Below are 21,840 nucleotides of genomic sequence, written 5' to 3' on the forward strand. Positions count from 1 at the left end.
GCTGTGCATAATACAGGGCACAGGAGTTCACCAATAATAATAATAATAATACACAAATCAAGACAATTATACAACACTGTATTTCATTTTATTAGTTATTTATTACCGGCATGTTTATAAAATTACATTCGCAAAGGGATTCATTCCAATTCGTCATGAGCACTTTGTTCTTCAGAAAGGAGAAACACACCCAACAAAGTTATCAAACCAGGTATAAACGACGAAGAATCTGACCTGATGAACTTGTAAGCAGTCTAAAGGTGTTTTTTTATTCATTTTAGAATCGTACAGGCGTTTGTCCTCTTTCCTTTCAGATATAAATAGTGCCAATGATGATTTTGAGTAAACAGGTTTGAGAATCTATCCCCAAGTGTACGTAGAGTATAACAGGTTGTCTTACATACATTCCCATCGGTTCCTGCACACGCTACAGCGCTGCTGCTGCTGCTGATGTCACTGCAGCCTCTAGGGTTGGACGCACTCGATGGGGTCCTGGGAGTCAGGGAGCAGGTTGCAGTTGAAAGGCCAGGCCACGTGCAGCTCTTCCAGGGAGGGCCTGCACTGCCGCTCCGCAGACTGGCACACCGAGCGGCAGGGCTGCAGCACGCCCCCGTCGCCTGTGCACTTGGGCACGAAGATGCTGCAGGTGAGCAAGTGCAGGTAGCGGTAGCACGGCAGCTCCATCAGCACCTGAGAGCGAGGGAGGAGCGATCAGGCAGGACTCAGTGCCGCACACGTTTAGTAGAGGGCAGCCTTTTTAAAGTGCCCCTGAGTACAGCTTCTGATCAATGCATCACTAAACACAACTGTGTGGCTTGTTTGAAAGCACAGGAGAGCTGGCTTATCATCATAAATGGCAGGGTTTATATAATAAATCCCATGTGATGTGAGAAGCACATCTGTACAGGACGCACAGGGTGAACGCCAGGAGGTCCTGGTGGATATTTTGAACCCGCTGAAGCAGAAAAAGAGCGTGCACAGGCAATACCCCCCTGCCTCTCCGAGCCCCTGCCTGCGCGCTCGACTAACCTGGTAGTGCTGGAGGATGGAGCCGGCTCCGCTCTGGTTAGGAATGTTCAGCCAGATGTTGGGGAAGGAGGTCTGGTTGTAGCTCAGTCCCAGGCACATCTCCACCACGATCGGCTCACAGGAGAACCCTGCAGGGTGGACAGGGGAGGACAGAGGGGGACATCAAGGGACAGTGTCAGTCAATCTGCACGGCAATACCCTGAGCTGACCTGCTCCAATCCGCGCTGGGCTACCACTTCCAAACGTCCAGAGGGCTGTGCGCTTTCATTTAAAGCATGTTGGGTTATAAGAACATCACAACAAACAGCCTTCGTCTTCCGATTGGCATTCCTCTTGAAAGCAAACCCATTTGGAAGCAGCATTCAGGGATGCTGTTTTATTTAATAGATTGACTGAAAAGCTAGTGGACTGAGTGCCCTGTACAGCCTCTCCCAGCCTCTTACACATTATGCTTCATGCTCTTTTCAAACCTGCAATGCTGTGAACTGCAATATATTTCCAGCACTGGCACGCAGTGGAATTGTAGGGTCTGCTAGCTAACGGTGCATGACTCATTCATGGTCTGGTGGCAGCTCTGATGCAGGTGCTCTGCGCAGAGGGCAGTAAAGCAGTGTATTAACCTCCCGTACTGAAGGGGGGGAAGGTGGCGTTCTCACAGCCGATCTCGTCGCTGCTGTCCGAGCAGTCGTTCCAGCCGTCACACACCCACTCCGGCTCCAGGCACTCCCCGCTCAGACACGAGAACTCGGCTGGGCTGCATGTCCCTGACAGAGAAGAATTAGAGATGAGAGATCGGGAAGGGGGGGAGGCAGCGGGGTCTGGTGGTTAGCGCAGAGGGACTGGGAGGCAGGCAGCCTGGATTAGTGCGGGAAACTCACTTTCAGTGGTGTTGATGGCTTTATATGTGGCGTAGAACCCACTATCCGACACGCCTTCGTCTGCGACAAACAGCACGGTCATCACGTGACGAGAGGAGATGAGGGCAGGAGGGATCTGGGCTCCACAGTACCTGCAATCGATCGTTTCATTGTTTAAGTGTGCCGTGTGTGGCGCGCAGTGTGTGACGCACAGCCTGTGCCCTCCTTACCTGCCCATCACACTGGGATTGCTAGTCCCAGCGCTGTCGTGGACCTCCACAAAGTCGTACTCACAAATATCCTGCGTCTCCAAGCTGAAGTTGTGGAAGGTCAGCTCGACCACATGACCTTGAGACACAGAGATCTGCCAGAGACATAGCTGTGGAGGGTAGAGGAGAGGAGAGGACGAGAAAGGAGGAGGTAGGATCAAGTTCAAGGTACAGTAATGCTTCAGCCATCTCAAAAACAAGCAACGTCAATACAGAGTTTCTACTTGTTGTATTAAAAAAGCCACGCCACACATATAAAAGGGGAGGTGCAGTAATCTGACCCATTCTAATACACTGCAAACCACTGGACTGAAAGCCCTACCTGCTGGTGAGGGTAGGGTTTGGGGTGGTTGGGGCTGAGCAGAGTCCCCTCATCTTCTGTCAAGGAACCCCCGCACTCTGTGGACAGAAACAATCGAGAAAATTCACATCACACTCTCTCTTTAGGATGCAATTTCAACACTGGCCAGCTGGTGGCACTGTGTGCTATGCAAAAACAACATGTAATTATTATTATGATGATGATGATGATGTCATGTCGTTGAGAATGTAGATCTCACTCCCAAGACCTCTCACCTTTGTGCCTGCGGCTGCAGTCTGACTCGTCGCTCTTGTCTAGGCAGTCAGGGAAGCCGTCGCACAGAAGACCAGTGAGCAAGCAGCGCCCACTATCACAGAAATGCTCCTCCTGGCCACAGCTCTCTGAAAGAACGGAAGAGCACTTTAAAAGCAGAACCCAGAGCTGTCTGCACTAGGGGGCAGTAGCAGCCCTGTCCCGTTACTGGGGAGGGTTACATACTGAGACCCAGGAGCAGCTCTAACAAAACCACCAGAAAAGGGAAGGGGCTGGACAGAAAGGGGGCCACATAGAGTCACGTTGCTGCTCCTAGCTTTGCAGAGTTTAAATCCACGGGGCACGACGTTGGTTCTTTTACCAAGTGACCATCGCGCACGGCTCTTGTGTTACGTACTGTGGTTGGCCGCGATGGCGTGGTAATACGCGGTGAAGCCGCTGCTCGCCACGCTGCGGTCCGATTTGAAGGTCACCCACATCCGGCTGGTGTTGGAGTTGAAGGTAGGGGGCGCCACATTGCCACAAAATCTAACAAGAAGGGAATGTACAGGATAGTACATTAACACCGCTCTGCCCTTTGGAAAGTTTACCACGGTGAATCTGTCATTTTTCCATAGTTTACCGCGCTTTGCCTTACCTCTCTGTGTTTTAAAATGCTTGTCTAGGCTTTACCATGTGCTCACTATGCTTTGTTACAATTTGCTTTCACTGTAGTAAACTCGGGCAGGAGAATAAGCAGCCCCTGGCCCCATAGCCCCGGGGCCCGGGGCCCCCAGCCCCTGGGCCCCCGGCCCCCAGAGGACCTCACCTGCCGAGGAAGCTTTCCTTGCTGTTCTCTCCTCCCTCCTCACGCAGCTCCAGCCAGTCGAAGGCGCAGGGTGCCTGCCCCTCCAGGGAGAACGAGGTGACCTGCAGCTGGAGGACAGCTTCGGGGCGCACTTGGATCAGCCACACGCACCAGGCGTCAGGGGGGTAGTTAGCAGGGTGATTCGGGGAGCTGAAGGAGCCTTCCTCGTCTTGCAGGACCCCCCCACACACTGCAGGATACAAACACAAGAGACCCTGCCTCTAAGGCCGCCTCAGGGTAAAGACCACCCACCAATGCCATTTTTACAGTCACACTTTGCTCCTATTGGCCTCAATGCAAAGAGTCATTATTAAGGCCACCCTCGTATTCAGTATTTCGGCCACCATCTGCAGCGCCTATCTAGAAAGGTTAAACGTGGTTATGAACTCTGCTGCCCTGGTCTTGTCTCACACTGGGTCTAGAGAGCATGTTACACTGGTCTTGAGAAGCCTTTACTGGCTGCCTGTCTTGTTTAGGATTGATTTGAAGATCTTGCTGTTGATCTATAAGATGCTAATGGATATTGAGCATCCTGAAGGCTGGGCGCCACACTGTGGGAGGCAGGAAGGGCATTCCCTATTTATGGAATTCTCTGCAGAGTCTTTAATCTTGATTAAATAGCTGTTTGCTTGACAAGGCTTTGTATAGGGTTTTGAGGTGTTGCTAGAAAGTGCTTTATAGTTGTATTGCAAACTGTTCAAAGAATTGGCTGTTTGCATATAAGCATATGAGCTACCACCTGGCTAATTCCTTAAGAAGTCTTCAGAGGTGGGAGGGTTTGACTGGATATATTTTGAATCTCCCTTGGCACACTGTGTAGGAAACTCCACACTGTGTGTTTCAGTTTAAACTCACAAGGCGATGAGGCGGAGCCCCCTGGTGGTTCCTCCAGGTCAGTGCTGCTGGCTGGGGCTGTCATACCCCACCTGTCGATTACAGCCCCCCCTGGGGTTCCAAGAGGCAATCCGCTGTCCTCCTTCTCAGGGGGGGTCTGGGTGTCACCAACCAGGGGCTGCTTGTACTTCAACTCTGCAACGAGAAGAAACATTACAGCACATGGCCAGCGGTGGCGCTGTGTGTTATAGAACAAAGCATTAGAACTGAATTCACAGCATCAATAAACGGGTTATAAAAAAGGCTATTAAAAACATTATGAATATAGAATGTATAATGTTATTAATAGCACTATTATGCTATTAATTGCATTATTATAATGTTATAATTTCTATAATTAAATATATCATGACACTAAGCTTCACTCTAGTTAATGTGCCATTAAACTGCTATACTGTAATAAACTGTTATTAATATCTTAAAAATGGTTCTTTGTCCGAGTGCTTCGGTTTTCTACATTTCTTGATGTTGCAAATGCATTTTCCTACTGGAGCTCCCAGTTTGGGGCTGTTTGGTTGTGGGTATGTTTGGCCTGGCTCTTTGTCTCCTCTGGACTCCGTACTCACGGATGAAGATGACGATGAGGGCGAGCCCCACAGCCAGAGTGAGGGTCAGCACAGACACAGTGAAAACCAGCCCCCGCGACCGACCCCAGCACTGCCCACGGGACAGGCACCGAACAGCGGGATCTGCAACACAAGCATACACGCACCCCACAGGGACAGTCTTCAGAGTTTCTATTAACCTTGTGTTTCAGTCTTTAGTTGCAATTGCTCGGAGCTTACCGGCTTCGCTCTGCGGCAGTGCGATCGTCTTGAATTTCTGCTCTTCGGCTGTCTCGTTGGTCCCTTCGTTTTCTCTCTCTGGTTCGAAAGCAGGGTTACAGAATTCTGTCTGATAAGAGTTAGAACAACAGGCTTGTCACCGCGGTGAAATCTTAATAAAAACACCACTAGGCCACCAGGTGGCACTGTGATCCATGCAAGGTGAATGCAAATGTGTGTATTAAATTAGCCCCAAGAGGTAATATTAAAATCAATGCCAGTTCTGCAAAGTCATTAGCTAGGCAAGCAGAAACACAAGTACAGCGTGCTGTAGCACAGTGCACTGTTTTTAGTCACTCCTGGATTTACTGATTACTGGGGGCTGGTCAATAATAATAATAATAATAATAATAATAATAATAATAATAATAATAATATCGAAATTACACAACTCCCAAAAAACTGATCTAAAAATCAGAAACAGACAAAACAAAACAAATAAACTCAGCGGCAGTCATTTCACCCTGGCTCTCCAGATCGTGGTCTGCATTGTCCTCACTTTAGAGCGGTCCAGGCGGTCAACATTAATCTCAAAGAAGTCTGTCATCGTGAAGCAGGGGTGAGCAGCGCTTCACTTGAGTCTTACTGCAGCGCTGGCCCGGGCAGGGGGCTGCAAACCTGGGCATACCAGAGAGAGAACACCCTGCTCCAGCAACCTCAAGGCTGGTCCCCCAAAAAGTGCTCCGGTGATCCTTGCAATCCAAGGGGTGTTGTTTATTTATTTAAAAAAAAGAAAAAAAAAAACCTTGGAAAAGTTTCAATCAGGTCCCGCTTCTTTGAACTTTTTGAATCCCCTTTTCTAACGAGTCCCACTGTATGCTATCACTATTAGTCCTTTAGCAGACGCTTTTAATAGTCTAAAGACAGGTCTTGGTGTCTGAAGCAATGCTTCTGGGTAACAGAGTTGTTTTAGAGAGCCCGGTGCGGGAGAGAACTCTTTTCAGAGCAATGTTTAGCGGTGCGCAGTGTTTGGGATTAAGCCCCTTTATCCGAATCACCTGAGTGCGGTGTGACGGTGGGAGTTCTGGCGCGTCACAGTCACAGAGACTGGGGAATGTGCAGGACTGGGTTAACCCTGCACTCGCTGCTCTGACAAACAGACACACAAGTGCGCTGACAGCAGCAGGCATGTAGAAATATTCTGTGGGAAAAAAAAGTAGTCTTCGTTAGCCAGCGATTGCAGTTAATAAACTCCTGCTGACAGCAAGCTGACCCGGCCTGGTATAATTGCACCGTGATTTTCTTCTGCTGAATCGCGCTTTAACGAGTTTGCTGAAGGTAATTTGCTGCAAGTCCCTACAGGTCCTGCTGGACTTCGGCCAGACTCCCCGGTTCGTTTCTTTACACTGTAATCTGTTCTGGTATTATAAATCCCATTGCAGGCCTCTGTGTAAATACATGAAAGGACTGTCGTTCGCCTAACCAGTCATGCGAGGTACAGCCGTTACACGCAAAAGTGTGCGCTACACATCTCAGGTTTTTGTAAGTCCCCCCCTCCCTTAATCACTTGTATAAACAGGGTCTATCTTTACAGTGTGGGACCGCGGTGTTGGGAGCAATATGTCACAGGAATGAATAAGAAAATTAACACAAACAAAGCAGGCACCGGGGAGTGTTTATTCAAAAGAAGTCCGTTTAAAACAGTTTCAGTTTTACAAGGAATAGAAATGAACACACATTTCTAGTGAGTGTGCAGGGCAACAAGCGCCTCCCTCAACAATTATTGTAGAATATATAAATTAATATATTATGTACACACTCAAGCGCCGTCTGTACTGTAATACATCTTTACACACACACACACACACATATTAGTTTGTATATACATCTTTTTTTTTTTTTTTACAGCCTCTCCTAGTCTAGTATAAAATCTTTTTCCTGCTTACATAGTAAACTTTTTTTTTTTTGCAGTGCGTTAAATCTGGACCCCCCTCCTCAAGCAAAAGCAACCACATAATCTGTTAACATTTCACATTCTTCTTTGAGCACGCTAAAAAGCATTGATACAGCATTGTAGAAACCCCGTTCAAACACTTCTGAAAGTATCCCCGCCACATTGTAAGTGCAATGCGTCATCTTTTTTCAGGTTGGTGTTTTAAGGGGGAGGAGGCCTTGGACAGCACTGTTTCAATGTATTGTACTCAGCGGGCTTGATCAAGTGTGTTCTCACATTGCACCACCAGGGGGCCCCGTATTGCGTCAAGGAATTAGAAGGGCTCTCGGATCTTTGTTCATTATTACTACTTCTGTGCAGCTGCGGTGAAAGAGAATTCCGTGCACACAGAAAAAGCCACCAGATCCCCTCTAGCAACTGAATCAAAACCAAGCCCTAAGTTTACTGGGGCCCTGTTGCACAGCCCTATTACAATCACAGACCGCGCTCATTTTACCAGGGTGCACTTTGGCACCCCCTGCTGTTGCCTTTGGGGAAGTTCAGGTCTGTAAATGAACGTCTCACTTTCCTACTAGCTTCAATAGCTAGGCTGTAAACATTTAGAAGCACTGCTAAGCCCAAAGCAAGCTGGGTAGATCCCCCAGCACAGTCTAGTGAAGCACATCACGCTGGAACATCACTGACTGACAGAGCACAGCACCAAACACTCGGACTCCAACACTACAGTGACTCCACACTCTAGCAGGCTGCTTCACTCAAGGCACCTTTCTATGAGAAAAACTAAAGAGCTAGTGACCGAATAACACCTCAGCTGTATTGCAGCCTAACCGTGCAGCAGGCTCACACAGTCGTGGCATGTCTCTATGGACGACACTGCCATAATAGCAGTGCTGTCATTTCAATTGTGTTCCAAAGGTTAATGGCAAAAATGCAGCTTAAGGATCAGTTATAAACAATAACTATAAATGTGTTAGAAGGGATGTTATAAATTATACATAATAGGATATAGAAATAGTGTTCAAGAGCGCTTATTAAAACTCTTATATATACTTTATAACACAACATGCAGCTTTCCACTGGTCTTGTCATTAAAACACAACTGTAACAAACTAACACATTTATAGATTTTCTAAATGGTTTTTAAACTACCAGACTAATAAGGCGATTACTATAGTCAAAATCTAAGAATCACATTCAATTTATTTTGCCTTGTTTGTTTATTTTGCATTCAAGACAGCAGTACGTTTTTTAAAAAATAGTTTTTTTCATACTTAAAAGGGATGATGTATCTTGTGCTTGTTTACATTTCACAATAAATTAATGTTTTTAAAAAAGTTTAAGGTTATTTCTCAAAACTCTTAACTGACATCATTTTTTTTAGACAACCAATAGGAAGTCACCTTACAATAATGCATCATCTGTTCCTACCACACATGCTCCAATCAAAAAATAACTAGGTGAACAAAAACATTCTCAAACTGTCACTGCTGTCTTCAGAGCTGTGAATAAATGATTCCTCAGTGCTGTGCTGTGTGTGGTCCGACCAAACCCAGCATGTACAGTAGGTGCATGTTTTCCTCGTCTAGTAATTATAAACAGGTTTTTAGAGCTTTGTGTATCTCTGCAAAAGGTAACCAAAGGGCAGAGGCATTTAGCAAACCTCACTCTACAGCAATGCGGTTCTGGGGTCATGCTAGAAGGAAACACGCAAACACACATGCAACGACTGAGAAGCGTCTCTGCCTGTGTGCTCGGAGGTTGTGTGCAAGGTGAGTTTATTTTTTATTTTTTTTGCAATACATTTGATTTCCTCTTTTTCTCTTCTACACAGTGATCCCAAAACCATTAGGTTCTTACGTCTGTGCTCAGAGTCTCGGGGACGGACGGTGGCGCTACATCGGCACTATGCTGCAGACAGCCCTGCGCAGCAAGCCAGAGTCAGCTGGCTTGGAATCACTTATTTATAGAAAGAGAAACACGTCACAGTCGTTTCTTGCTTAACAATAAATGACAAAACAGCGTTGGTGGATAAAGACATGCTATATTTAAACAAGGTATGAATCAGATGCTGGATTTGCTGCCAAGCAGAAGCAACTCTGCACAGTACAGTGAGCAGGAGAACCTTCATTCACAGCTTTCACAGTTTCATTTTCAGATGCCTGAGCTCAAATTAAAAAAACTTCAACACAAACACTCCAGACACACGCTACCCACAGCCCCCCCTCTCCGCCAAACCCCCAAACTGATAACAGGGCTAAAAAGGGACAGGGGGGCGTGTCAAAGTACATCTTCAGTGGCCTGAAGGCTGGCCTACATAGAGGTCCACGACATTCACTGTGATGATGTACAAAAAAGACGCCGGGAGAAACAGTTTGACGCACATGTCCCTGAAAAAAAAAAAAAAAAAAAAGTTTTTTTTGAGATGATCAGAAAGCACAGGTTGAGCAAGAGTTTGATATGAGAGAGCTGCTGCTGTGCATAGTATGGGAGGCTGGACTAGTTCCACCGTTCCCCTGCCACTCCAGTGTGGCCTTGGGGAAAGCTGCAGTTCTGTGCCGATGCTGCTGCTGCTGTGCGCCACGGACAGGTAAAGACATCCTTCAGAACAGCACACTGAGCAAAAACAAAGCCAAAATTCTCTTTGCAAATGCTGGTATGGACGGGTTCTTGAACGAGGTTGGATGGATTGTCCAGTTTTCTGTCTCTCTGTTCTCGGATTGCTTTACAAACGCAGCCTCTCATTTGCAACTGTTGCTTCCTGGCTGATTCCTCCTCCTTCCCAGGTAAACAGCAATGCCAGACACGTTGGCCCTGTGCTTCAGACCCTGCCAGCTGTCTAGCAATTCCAGGACAGTCAGCCCCACAGCTTGTTTTTTCATCTCATTTGTTCCTGTGTGGTTGTTTTTCAGTCCCTACTACTCATGTGTGAGTGATACTCTACCTCATTATTATTATTATTATTATTCATTTTTTCTGCCACTCTTCTTGGGCTGTGGAGAAGCACGGGTTACATTCGAGAGGAGGGGCTCGAGAGTTCGTAAAACAGCACGTAGGCGTCACTCGTCCGGACTTGGCTGGAGGACATTGGCGTTACTCTGCGGGAAAGGAAAACGAGAGACAAGCGTCAGGATCAGAGCACAAGAACAACAGGGCACCATTATGTGAAAGGCCACTGAGCGACGGGGTGTTCTAACTGTAGCTGAGCCTCAAGTATTTCACCCTTGGGGTGACTAATAACACATCCTACATGACGAAAGGGGATGGGGACAGATACGGACTCCTCCATTTTGTGTGTGTGTGGTGTGTGTAGCGGACGGCAGTGAAGGGAGGCGAGTGAAAGAGAACTAGAGAAAGAGAGGGAGAAGAGGAATTAGAGAAACAGAATGAGGTAGAAGAAATAGGGAGGGTGAGGGAACAAGAGAGAGAGAGAGAGAGAGAGAGAGAGAGAGAGAGAGAGAGAGAGAGAGGGCAGAGCATTTTAATGAATTGTGCAGATGTAAGCGGCTCACTGGCTGGCTTTGGTCCACAGCGCAGGATCAAAGCTCTTTATTCTCAATCCCTTTTCAATTTAAAATCTTTCTGAGAACTGCTCTCTGCCTGATCGCACTCGTGCACATGGACAAGGCTTAATCTCACAGCACTGGGGTGGGGGGAGAGCAAGCTGCGTTTCTGCATGTATGTGTCTGTGTGCGACACCGTGGACAGAAATAAACTAACTCCAGTTTACTACAAAGCAGTGTCACGTTTAAAACGCTGTCAGTGCAGTGTGCTGCAGTACAGTTTGACCTCACTTGCTTCTACCTCAAGCGTTAGGTTAACCTGGCAGCCTTTTCAAACCCACTGAAGCTCTTAAAAACGGGGCACTTCAAGAGAGCTGCAGTGTGGAGTTCAATGAGCTGGACAGCCCTGCTTCACTAGCTCAGTGGCGTGCGCTCCAGCGGTTACCTTACCGGGAGTCGTTGAAGGTGCTCCACTCTCCAGAGGCAGGGCTCCGGCAGTAGGCTGTGTAGTGGCCGCCCATGGTGGTGCCTGAGTGATTGGAGACTGCGTACAGGTTATAGACGGCATGGACTGTGGAGCGAGACAGAGGGAGAGGCAAGGTCAGAGCTTTCATTAAAGAGATCATTACAAAGCTGGCTGGGATGCCACTGTAACTGCACTAGGGAACAGCTGCACAATGTGGCTGCTGCTGCTTCTCCCTGCTGCATCACCACTTCATGGGTTTGGAGATCAAACTTACTCCGGAAGGACTGTTAATTAACATAAAAAGTTCTCAGCACAATAAAAAGACCAGCTTTGTGCAGATGTTTCTGCACACTGAATCCCCACAGGAGCTACTTTGAAATGTCCTGCATACTCACTGCTGTTCTCAGAGGAAAACTCCCGCAAGTCCAGATCCTTCAGGGGGAAATTAACGAACGTCGACAGCTTGCTCGTTCTGATCCTGGCCTCGGAGAAGCGTTTGAGATCTGAGGAGGTCTACGAGTCAAGGAAACCTACAGACCGAGATGCTGCTACTGCTATTAATAATGATGAAGGCTATTTGAGATCTACGAGTCTACGAGTCAAGGTCAACAAGTCACTCTTGTTGCAAGATTAGCTGTGTAGAAGCTTCACTACTTAAAATGAACTAGAACTGCTGGGGGCATATAAAGTTGCGTCTGTCTGTTCCACTTGCAGGCCCTCACAACCACACGCACACACAAGGTAAGTGCGCTTTCTCAGAAAGGATACGGAGCACCAAGATCTTGGGTAATTTCTGGATGGTGAACTTCTTCGTGCATTTTCTTCTTGCTTTACACCTGTAGCATGTCTGAAAGAAAACGAGAAACAAAATCAATCTACCGAAACATAGTGAACTGAACAACCATGAAACGAGACACTCTTATTATTGATCACGGCTTCATCGAGCCCCTACCGGCTTCTCGTCTCCATCCAACACGTCCTCTTTGGTGAAGAGTCTTATGCAGTCCATCAGGCTCACCTCTCCGTAACCTTTCTGGAAAAGGGGGATCAAAGTGGAGGTTAATGTTGCACAGGGCACAGTCCAACAATTCATTTTACAAAAATATTTCACCAAATTGTACCCCACAGTTTAGCTGGCTGTGTACGCTTGCTTTAAAAAGGAGATAGAGTTTAAATACATCTCAGGTTAGACTGATGGGACACAGCCACCTCTTTAAATGAGTCCCCATAGCTTATTCCTCTTGCAGAAAGAGGTTCTGAACATAATACATATAAACACCGTTTCACACAAATAACCCATGAACTGGAGATGGGTAACGCTGTGCTTACCTTGGCGATGGGCAGGGAGAGGTCCCAGAAGGGGTCGAAGACAGTGGAGCAGTAACCACACTCGCTGCACGTCAGAGAGCTCTTCAGCTGTCCCACAAACAGATCTGCAGAGCAACGAGAGAGAGAGGGGACGTGTTAACATAAAACGCAGGATGCAAATACCAGGGCACCGTACTGCCCACTGCCAGACAACTCAGCTAAACGCCAGCTTAGTACGGCAGGCACTCAACACTTCAATGAATGTCATCTGGTTGCAGATTGACAGGAAAAATAAGCAGATGTGTTCACTCTGTACGACAGAACAGCGAGTATGTGTGTTTCAGTTTACTGATGCACATTCTAGTCCCCCAATCAATGGCATGCTTATAACATCAACACTACCCCGTTACACTGCATTCAGGTACTGACCTACAATCCGGCTGTCTTCCCTCTCCAGGTATTTCTTCCACATTCTTTTTCCTTTCTCATCATCCCTGCACACAGAAAGAAAAAAAACGCACATTAGGGATCGGGCACCTTAGAGAAGCACACTGAGGTATACCACTACCAATATATGCTTTTTTATGTATGGTTACCAAGTGTTCTAGAGAATAGCAAATGAATAGCAATGCACTGTCAATAACAGGCTGTCGTGATAAACGGGAAACACATTTAAAAAGTACACTGTCAGTCTGATTTTGTTTAAATCAGTGGGAGTCCTGGTGGGTCTGCAGCAATACAGGGATTTAATGAGCTGACAGATGAGGGCCGAGCAGGAGTAATCTCATTGCTCTGTCTGGGTAAGAAGACACACTCACGGGAAGTGATCAAAGTCCTCCATGATGGCTCTGGGCCGCACAGTGACCCTGTTGACCTCATTGTGGAGACCATCCAATAAGAACCTCAGAAACTCCTGGGCATCCTGTTGGCTGGAATCGGAGAGGAAAAGGAAGTCAGCGACCAGCCTGGCGTTAAATCAATCGTCAATGTTATTTCTTTCTTTGAAGCTGCAGTGTCCCACAATGATGCCGACCTCAAATATAATGCGTTGGTTCTTTTTAAACGGTTTTAAATCGCCCGGTGTATGCAGTCCAGTTTGTTTAGATTCACAATCACTTAGAGGACAGAAGCTTCCTCTGGAGAGCCACACAGCCTTGCTCCTGCTATATTTGCAGCAGTAGGAGGTTATAAATGGCATCTTCAATATCTGTACTGATGCCTCACATGAACCACCTGCATACAGCTGACCTTTTCAAACACAGAGATTTCTTTAAAATCGCCTTTTAGTCACACTTACTTGTAGCCGACGAATCTCGGGGCGTATTTCTGAATCTGTGTCTTGAATTCGGAGGGACTGACAGCTTCACTGCCAGAAGACGTCCATATCGTCTGAATCAGCTTGGAGAACTCTGCAGGGATTTAGAAAGAAGAAAACAGTCAAGTTAGGGAGCAGGAAATAGGTTGTGTGTGTCTGTGTGAGTGTGTGTGTGTGTGTGTGTGTGTGAGTGTGTGTGCGCACTTCTCTTAAATGAACAGCAAGCAACACAACTTGAAGATCTCTTCATTACTTTATAGGGTTCCTGAAGCCCACCTTTGTGACTGTTAGAAGTACTTTAAGAGAAAAGCGTGAAACTACAAAACACTTAATAGCGACTCATTAAATAATGCTGGAAATGTCTCACTGACAAAAAAAAAAATGACAAATCGCCTCCTCTATTCCTTAATTAACTCCGATTTTTTATTAATAGAAGAAAATAAAAATGTCACGTTATGAGAAACAAGAGGACTGAAGAGAACTTGAAAGATATTTTTTAAATGGTTCTAGCTTTGTAAAATGAACAGCAGTGCGGACAGAAGGCACACTTAGTCTAATGAAGAAGGAAGCACAGCGACTTTCTTTTTCAATGGCTGTAAACTTGATCTTTTGGTTGATGGCGCCCGAGGCCCCTCTCTTTTTTTGCCCTTGTCCTATTTCAGACTGGGAGCTGGCTCTTGTCCCTTACCCTCCATGAGTGCGGAGTTCATGCGGCTGCTGTTACTGAGGTCTCTGCGGTGCGAGTTCTGCAGGCAGTAATCTCGCAGCGCACAAGTGTTGCTGAGGCACTGTAGGATTGAGTTCATGAAGCACTGGAGAGAGAGAGCGAGAACAGTCACATCTTAACCCTTATGAACAACGCCTTAGCACTACTCAAAAGAAACTAGTGAAATATTTGCATGACAATGTTCAGTTTTGCCCATGGTTGATCCATTTGCCACCAAGAGTCTAAAATAGTAAATTTCCACTTAGTGGGAGTCACTGCCAGGTCTGCATTGAGAGATCTGTACGTTCCACTGTGTGCAAGAACAGCTTCACTAACATCACACACAGTGTAGGCCACAGTTGTCTTTTTTTTTTTTTGCTTCAGTCTTTAAGGGGAAGTTTGGAAGAGTGTGTGCTTGGAGGCAGTGGCCTGAAGCACTGACATGGTTCACAGTTGCTTCTGGTCAACCCCTATTTATACGTTTAAAAATAAAAAGGGGAAGTGAAATCTATGACAACACTGGGTTTTCACATTTTGATGCTCAAAGGAAGTGACACGTTCTTTAAAAAAAAAAAAAAACAACTACTTGCAAAATCATCAGTAAGTTTCCACCAACACCACAGCTTGCAAACACCCCCCCCCCCCCCCCTTCAAAAGACTTTAAAATCCTTGGAGCCTACAAGTTACATATTAAACACAACTGAACACACAAGCTTTCAGCCGCTGCACTGAAGCTCTGCTAACTGCAGCACATGCAGGATATGAATATGCAAGATTACTTTGAAGAGCTGGGCTGTGTTTAAAACCAAGACCAAACTTACTGTGTTTCCAAGGTTTCTGAGCCCGACCAGCCCCTGCGCACTCTTTGAATTCTGGAAATGAAGAAGAAAAAGCATTCATCAGAGCAGAGAAGGCAATGGAAAGATGACTGGATAGACATCCCTGTGTAGGGATGGAAACAAGGCTCATAATGCTAGCAGTTTCACCCACTCCCGGCTTTACTACGAGCTTCGTCAGCCACACTGTATTGGTAACAAACTCAGGTGTGTTATTAAACTCCACGTAAAACCAGGAATGGATCAAGCCGCTGTGCAATGGGAGTCTTATTTCCATCCCTGCTGTGTAGCAACTAAACTCCAGCAGGAAGACAATGTAAAATAGCACATTAGGAATAATCATGTTTAAAATGGTTGAACTTTAAAACAAAAAAGCCTTCATCTACCCCAAACAGGACTCCGTGTTTTCTTCTAAAAGACTGCAGCATTAATGTGGACGAGAGTCTATTTCTGAGTATGCAGAAGAGACTCCCTGTGCATAAACACGAAAGCCGTCCCCCTATATTTTGAACCAATCCATCCAGTGCTGGGGTCAGGCAGAGACTGGGACGTTGTGCGGGGTAGGCTTTGGGATTTGGACCGGCTTCTGTGCACCGGCAAATTCATTCCAGTTGGTGCATTATCGCTGGATCTGAACAGCAGGAGTGAAAGGATTACAGCGCATTAACCCACAACGCCACGGAGCCCCCCCCCCACCTCTTCACCACAACAGCTTTTAATAACCGTTTCTCGAATTTGCTTCCATGTAAAAACCCAGTGCTGGATACTCTCTGTGGCCAGCGACACTAATTTAACAAATGGAAACGCAGAGGCATTTAGTCATTAGAACTGCTGCCATCTGCTCGAATTGTTTCATCAGGGCATAAAAAAAAAAAAAAAGCTCAATTAACTTCGGATAAAAAGAAAATCCGGGGTCAATATTCCTTTTTTTTTTTTTTTTTTTTTTTTTTCTAAATGGAAAAAAAATCCTTATTAATTTTCTTGAGCTCCAAGCAGGGGGGCTTTGATTGTACATCCCGCCGCGAAGGTTTTCCTTGTTGAATTATTCCTCTCTCCTTCGCAAGCTTGATTACCTTACAATGCAGATGCTATTCTCAGCGCATTTAATAACCAAAAGCCAACCAAACATGGACACAGAGCAGCGGAATTCAGAACTCGAAACTCTGTGGTTTTAATAGCATCCTGAAACCCAGAATGATGTGGTAGATGCGCAAATATCTTTTTATACGAGGTGGTAAAGAAAATCACCCTCTGTCGCTGGTCTGGCAAAGAGCAGGCATTAGATTACTGTACAGTTTCCATGAACATTTCCATGACAGCTCACACTACTACAGAGTACAGGACCGCTTATCTACAGCATCAGAGGGCAGGTTACCCACTGCTACCCACAATCAGGAGAAACACACTTTCTCTACCTGGGAGCTGAGCCAAGCAGGCAACTATAGACAGAATCAAAGTACAAGGCTGGTTTCACACACCCCGGTTAGGACTAATTTTAATGTGAACTGTGAAATTGGGTTTGTGAAACCAGTGTATGCAAGAAATGCCTTCTGATTATCAAATGTGTGTGTGGATGTATTATGCTTTTACTCTGCATCGATTGTTTGAATACTGAACACCAGAGAACCATGCCTTTTCCAGCTGTCACCCCACAGTGATCCTGGAGGCTGAGAAACACGTTGCAAGAAACGTTGAACTGCCTCATGGCTGCAGCGTGTCTGGTGATCTCGCAACACAAAGGTCACTCCCTTACACTAGGATCCGAGCCAGGAGAGGAAACGAAAGCCACTTCCTTTACGAAAAAAGGCAATCAAGGATTAGAGAGTAGGGCAGGTCGTTATTAATAACATTATTATCAAAAACGCCCTTAAAGAAACACTCCGGGAGTACAGTGGGCACTACGCTGACACACAGACAGGAGAGAAAGCTGCTCTGTGATGAAGCTAACTTTACTATGTAAAGGAATTTACAGAATCAGCTTTAACACTGTAGCAGAGGAGACCTTGAAAGGGTTTAACCTTTGATCCCACCCCCTTATCCACAGCTTCCAATGTTGCCTGGTAACCACACTACAAAGTTCTTCATCACAACGGCTTCTTGGCAGCGTTGAGTTCAATACAGATTGAGGCCTAGCTTTAAGCGGGCAGGTTGTATTTATTCTGTAAACATTACAGCTACGAGATGGGGGCTTTTTGAATGCTTTGAAACCCAGCCGTGTTGCTGGTTAATGAAAACAGCACCTAGATTAGTGATCTCCTGAAACGACCTAAAACAACACGTGCATGTGTGTATACCCCCGTGCAGATACACACGCAAGAATCCGCACTTCTACCAGTGTGCTCCGTGTGCGTGTGTGTCTGTGCGTGCGAGTGCCATTTTGCCACTGAGACTTTCACAAGTATCCGTGCAAGTCCTGCTCTGTACTGTATCCAGGACGCGATGGTCTGAAATAGCAGCCAGAGAAGTGAGTGAGACAGACAGCCCTGTAATAGATGCCCACCCCCGCAGCCTGGCTCTTGAGTCACAGTTCCCATAGTCTTCAAGGGTGTGTAACTTTCTCCGCTGTTTTTAAATGCACAATCATTCATTAAAATGCTGTTCCAGTGTGTCTCTTACCCCAAGTGGACTCGATTGTAAATATAACACCTAGGCGTGAGTTGCATGACTTTATGTGCATCATCATCAATGGCTCATTGCAGCGACAAAGTAAAAACTATGTAGCTTGGCTACAGTTAATCGCTTTCTCTTAAGTCCAATTAAAAAAGGTAGATCAATCAATGATCGTTCGTGTGAAGTCAATGTGGCTGCAAGGTGAACACCATCGCTTGCTTCCTACTACAGGATCTCCCCTTGTTTTACACGTGCAGTATCTCAAATATGTCAGACTCACAACAGCGCTTGTTAAGTTGATACACAAAGACAATACAAGGATTTTTGTCCCCACTGTTGGCGCAGCCTGGCACTGAACACGCAGCATCAACAGTGTAATCAAGACTTTTTTTTTTTTGCTTGTCGGCAATTCTTGATCAGGATTTACTCTGCATCCCTCCTAGCCTCACTTTGGGGAACGGATTGGGACGCATCCATCGTATCTGAAAGGGGCTTTCTATAATCCAGCATTAGAATAGGCTGCACTGTAAATTCATACACATGTGGATGGGAGCGATGCTTTCTGGAACATTAGTATAAGAGTCTCTGCTAGGGAAGCACGCGCGTTTCATTTTCAAGGACTTGAACGGGGGGGGGGGGGGGGGTTGACATTTTAAAACAATTTGGTGCAATTAGTTCAGCTGTTCAGTGGGCTACCTTCAATACAGCTGCACTGCCTCAAAATCCAGCGTGGAACGAGACAAGGACACTGGCGCTCCTTGAATCCGGATCAAGGTGGCCATAAGTACGTTACAGCTACTAATGCTCTTGGGAAGAAAGGATGACAAGCCGGGCACAGATTCACCAAAGGGGACATTTCTGATCGCTGCCATTCTTTCACCTTGCTCTGGAAAGCTGTGATCATTAGCTGGCAGGACACACTGTCCTGACCTCTCATGGAAATCATCGCAGCCAGCTGAGCTGCTGTGGGAGCCAGCGTGTTGCACATTGACAGATGAACTCCGAGGAAAGGAATGCGCCGAGCAAAGACTGGGGCTCTTCAGCAATCAGACGCTGATATGTTTGTGAATCATTAATAGCTGCCACATGCAATAAAGAAGCAACACTAGGTGATAGAGAGTGTGTGAGGGGTGGAAAGGTCTCCACTCTGAGCTCAGAAGCATCGGACTGAGCGAGTAGGGAGAATGGAAACATCTCTCTCTTAAATCTTTGGGAGTGGGTGAAAAGTATAGGAAAATGTTCCAGTAATTTGTATTTTAAAACAATGATCTGCGACACTGGCTGCTACTTGTGCATGTGTCTGAGGATTAGAAATGAAACCGGTCTCAGAAAAACAGAACAGCAAACAAGTTTGTCCTGAAATGAATAAAACAAACTTGCTCTACGCTGTGCTTCACACGTTCTCCACAAGACATGTCGAGACTCTAAGAGATTTCACATGGCAAAGAGATTTCACAAACCTCTTCAAAGAAACTCAGATTCAAGGAGAAACATTTCCACTTGAAGTCTTCCTCAATGCCATCAGTGAGAACACTTCTCACCAGATGTATTCTATTTCTTAGCTGGTATAACACAGCTCCTGTGTCAGACTGGAATATCAATTCAAGTGCATTGCCATGAACACAGGGACTGGGAATCACTAATTCTAAGAAGCGACGTTCGGGTCGATGATAATTAACTCACTGGTGTCATTAACTCACTTTGGTTCAACTCCTCAAGAAAGGAAGATTGATGAATATGTCAACCATGCCTCACAAAAAGCAGCCTGTTTTTCCTGAGTTCGAATGGTCTTTGCAAGTCGGTATCTGAGTGCACCTTTCTCCCCCCTCTCTCCCCAAGAGTATCTGGGATGAGTCCACGCTTTGTCCAGTGGAATGTCTCGGGTCCCAACCCACAGTTAGCAGCTGTGTGTGTGCGGTTGTGTGTGTGTGTGTGTGTGTGTGTGGGTGTGTGGGTGGTGTGTTGGGGTGGGGGGTGGGGGGGGGGGGGGGGTGAGTTGGGGGAGGGCTGTGTGGAAGAGGGGAGTATGAAGTTAAATCTTTGACAACTCAGTGCAGAAACTGAGGCATCCAAGTTCTCTGATATTCAAGCGAGGGAAACAACATTGTTTTGTCAGACTGACCCCCGAGTAAGAACTAGGGGTGGAGGGGGGGGGGCACTACTGTCCAGAACCCCGAGCCCCCCTCCCCAAAATTTATCCCACCAAGCCAAATCCATAATGTGGGTTACAATCTACATGTGACCAGACCCCCCCCCCCCCCCAACAGAGTCTTGTAGAAACATCAACGCCTGTTTATACGTGAAATCTGCACTAAAACACAAAACAGCTATTTGTTCGAGTACATTTTTTCAGAATCCAGGTGGAAAAAAACACCTTCTGTATGGAAGTGCAAGCAAATTGCTATTGCGCTGGCTGGCTGCCAACGTCATGTCAAGCAGAATCCCAGCGCCGGCACTCGACAGCAGCGATTAGGAGACAGTAGGTCGAGAAGGCTCCTTGACCCGTTTAACTCAGTTTCACGGTATAAAGCGTTTCTCAAGTTAAATGCAGGTACAGTACACAGTGCGGCGGACTTGGAAGCACTGTGGTCATACGTGACGAATATTTCGTTTAAATGAAACTATTAGTGTAACTGTTTTTAGCAGATATTACCAGCGACAATATGGCATCCGCAGTGTATGTTTTAATAATATGATTATACGAGGCTGGCTACGAACCCAATACAAATGCAATGTGTCGATGCAATATTCCAAAACGAGTTCATCCTAGACGTTTCTAGATCACTTTGCTATTTTTTTGATCCAGTAAAATAGCAATGCCGGGGTATGCTGTTGTTGCCTGACACCCTCCGTGCCCGTGGGGCAGTACAATAAGCCTACCTTCGCTTGATTGATGAGGAGACCCACGAATGTGGAAACGAGCACCGATCCGGACACCGCAGTGCTTTTCCTTCGCAGCTCCCGGTTGAAGAACGGGAAAGCAGAGGCTGCGGGCTCTTCTGGTACCGTCACGGTGTACGACTGACGCAGGCTCGGCATGGCAGCTGCAATTCAGGCTTCCGAGTGCAGAGAAATTATAAATATATCAATATTACACCCGGAGAGAGCTGTACCAGAAGAGTGTTTGACTATTTGATGTCTTCTATTATATATATATATATATATATATATATATATATATATATATATATTTTTTTTGCAGAAACAAATCCTCTTTATTCTTTTTATTTTTTTTTCCAGGAATGTAAAGTTCTTGTAAAAAATATAGCTGTTTATTACACTTTTTGCCCGCTACAAAACTGTTAATTTTTAATTTCAATAATTTAGTCTTCTGTTCCTTCTTGCTTTCTTGTTTATCAACAGAGCGTCTTGTAAAAAAAAATATAGTAGAAAATATAATAATAAATAAAGCACTACAGCATTTTTTTTTAAATCCTTTTCAGATTGTTTTATATAAATATTTTTCTTCTTGTACTTCTGTCGCTCCTTCCTGGATTGTAGACGGTATTTTCCAGTTCTTCTTTCTTTAATTCTTGCGCAAAATAATACTCGTTACAATAAAACACGCCAGCCCCACTCCTCCCACCCGTGTCTCCAGCGTGACTGAGCCACGATCTCCAGTTCCAGCCCCTTTACTACCTTCGACATGCCACTGACGTCACCCTCCCACGTCAAACCAACGAGAAGGAGGGGAGGGCGATTTGCATGCAACGCAAGGACAGGGGTAAGAAAAAGGGGGGTTAGGACAGTGAAAAACTGTTCGGAAACATCCGATAACAAAACGGATTTACAAAGGCATTCTTTCTTTAAAATTAAAGGCTGTACTGTAGGCTGCAGCGTGCTATTAAAGTTTGCAATTTTGCTAATGCTTTTTGTAATAAACGCAAAAGCGTGCGTGTGTGTGGTGTGAG

The 21,840-nt window shown here is 46.0% G+C and overlaps 2 protein-coding genes across 9 annotated transcripts in view; both read right to left on the minus strand.

The window, feature by feature from the left end:
• Nucleotides 1-81: 81 nt before the first annotated feature.
• LOC121309448 (membrane frizzled-related protein) lies at nt 82-10,218 on the minus strand. 4 transcript variants are annotated; one of them, XM_041242375.1, is made up of 13 exons: nt 10,130-10,218; nt 5,256-5,364; nt 5,037-5,159; nt 4,432-4,605; nt 3,538-3,766; nt 3,127-3,257; nt 2,732-2,857; nt 2,478-2,554; nt 2,117-2,265; nt 1,908-2,038; nt 1,650-1,793; nt 1,030-1,157; nt 82-690 (listed from the first exon to the last, which is right to left on the minus strand). In XM_041242375.1, exons 1-13 carry the CDS (start codon nt 10,154-10,156, stop codon nt 466-468), a joined length of 1,773 nt encoding a protein of 590 aa, XP_041098309.1. In that variant the 5' UTR covers nt 10,157-10,218; the 3' UTR covers nt 82-465. The 4 variants fall into 4 exon arrangements, with proteins under 4 accessions (XP_041098309.1, XP_041098308.1, XP_041098307.1 ...); XM_041242374.1 differs by lacking the exon at nt 10,130-10,218 and adding an exon at nt 5,794-6,797; XM_041242373.1 differs by lacking the exon at nt 10,130-10,218 and adding an exon at nt 5,758-6,797 and having other exon boundaries at nt 1,659-1,793.
• LOC121309450 (ubiquitin carboxyl-terminal hydrolase 2-like) overlaps nt 6,898-21,840 on the minus strand; it is a 40,167-nt gene continuing 25,224 nt past the window's right edge. For 4 of the 5 annotated variants that reach the window (XM_041242378.1, XM_041242377.1, XM_041242380.1 and 1 more), the window contains 11 exons: nt 15,305-15,355; nt 14,466-14,589; nt 13,760-13,871; nt 13,281-13,391; nt 12,892-12,956; nt 12,484-12,587; nt 12,107-12,187; nt 11,923-12,001; nt 11,550-11,657; nt 11,139-11,259; nt 6,898-10,283 (listed from right to left, as the gene is read on the minus strand). In XM_041242378.1, coding sequence (XP_041098312.1) covers nt 10,196-10,283; nt 11,139-11,259; nt 11,550-11,657; nt 11,923-12,001; nt 12,107-12,187; nt 12,484-12,587; nt 12,892-12,956; nt 13,281-13,391; nt 13,760-13,871; nt 14,466-14,589; nt 15,305-15,355 — 1,044 coding nt within the window. In that variant the 3' untranslated portion in view covers nt 6,898-10,195. Of the gene's footprint in view, nt 10,284-11,138; nt 11,260-11,549; nt 11,658-11,922; nt 12,002-12,106; nt 12,188-12,483; nt 12,588-12,891; nt 12,957-13,280; nt 13,392-13,759; nt 13,872-14,465; nt 14,590-15,304; nt 15,356-20,809; nt 21,043-21,840 lie in introns of those variants that run through there. The other variant, XM_041242381.1, reaches the window with a different exon arrangement.

This window comes from Polyodon spathula, unplaced genomic scaffold, assembly GCF_017654505.1.
Source record: "Polyodon spathula isolate WHYD16114869_AA unplaced genomic scaffold, ASM1765450v1 scaffolds_1277, whole genome shotgun sequence".
Taxonomy (NCBI): domain Eukaryota; kingdom Metazoa; phylum Chordata; class Actinopteri; order Acipenseriformes; family Polyodontidae; genus Polyodon; species Polyodon spathula.

Excerpts from the sequence above, each read along its gene's own strand:
- LOC121309448 (XM_041242372.1), bottom strand. The coding sequence starts at position 5,841 with ATGACAGACTTCTTTGAGATTAATGTTGACCGCCTGGACCGCTCTAAA. Across the intron at positions 4,606-5,036 it reads CCTCATCGTCATCTTCATCC|AGTTGAAGTACAAGCAGCCC; the intron begins GTGAGTACGGAG and ends TTCTCGTTGCAG. Across the intron at positions 2,266-2,477 it reads AACCCTACCCTCACCAGCAG|CTATGTCTCTGGCAGATCTC; the intron begins GTAGGGCTTTCA and ends TACCCTCCACAG.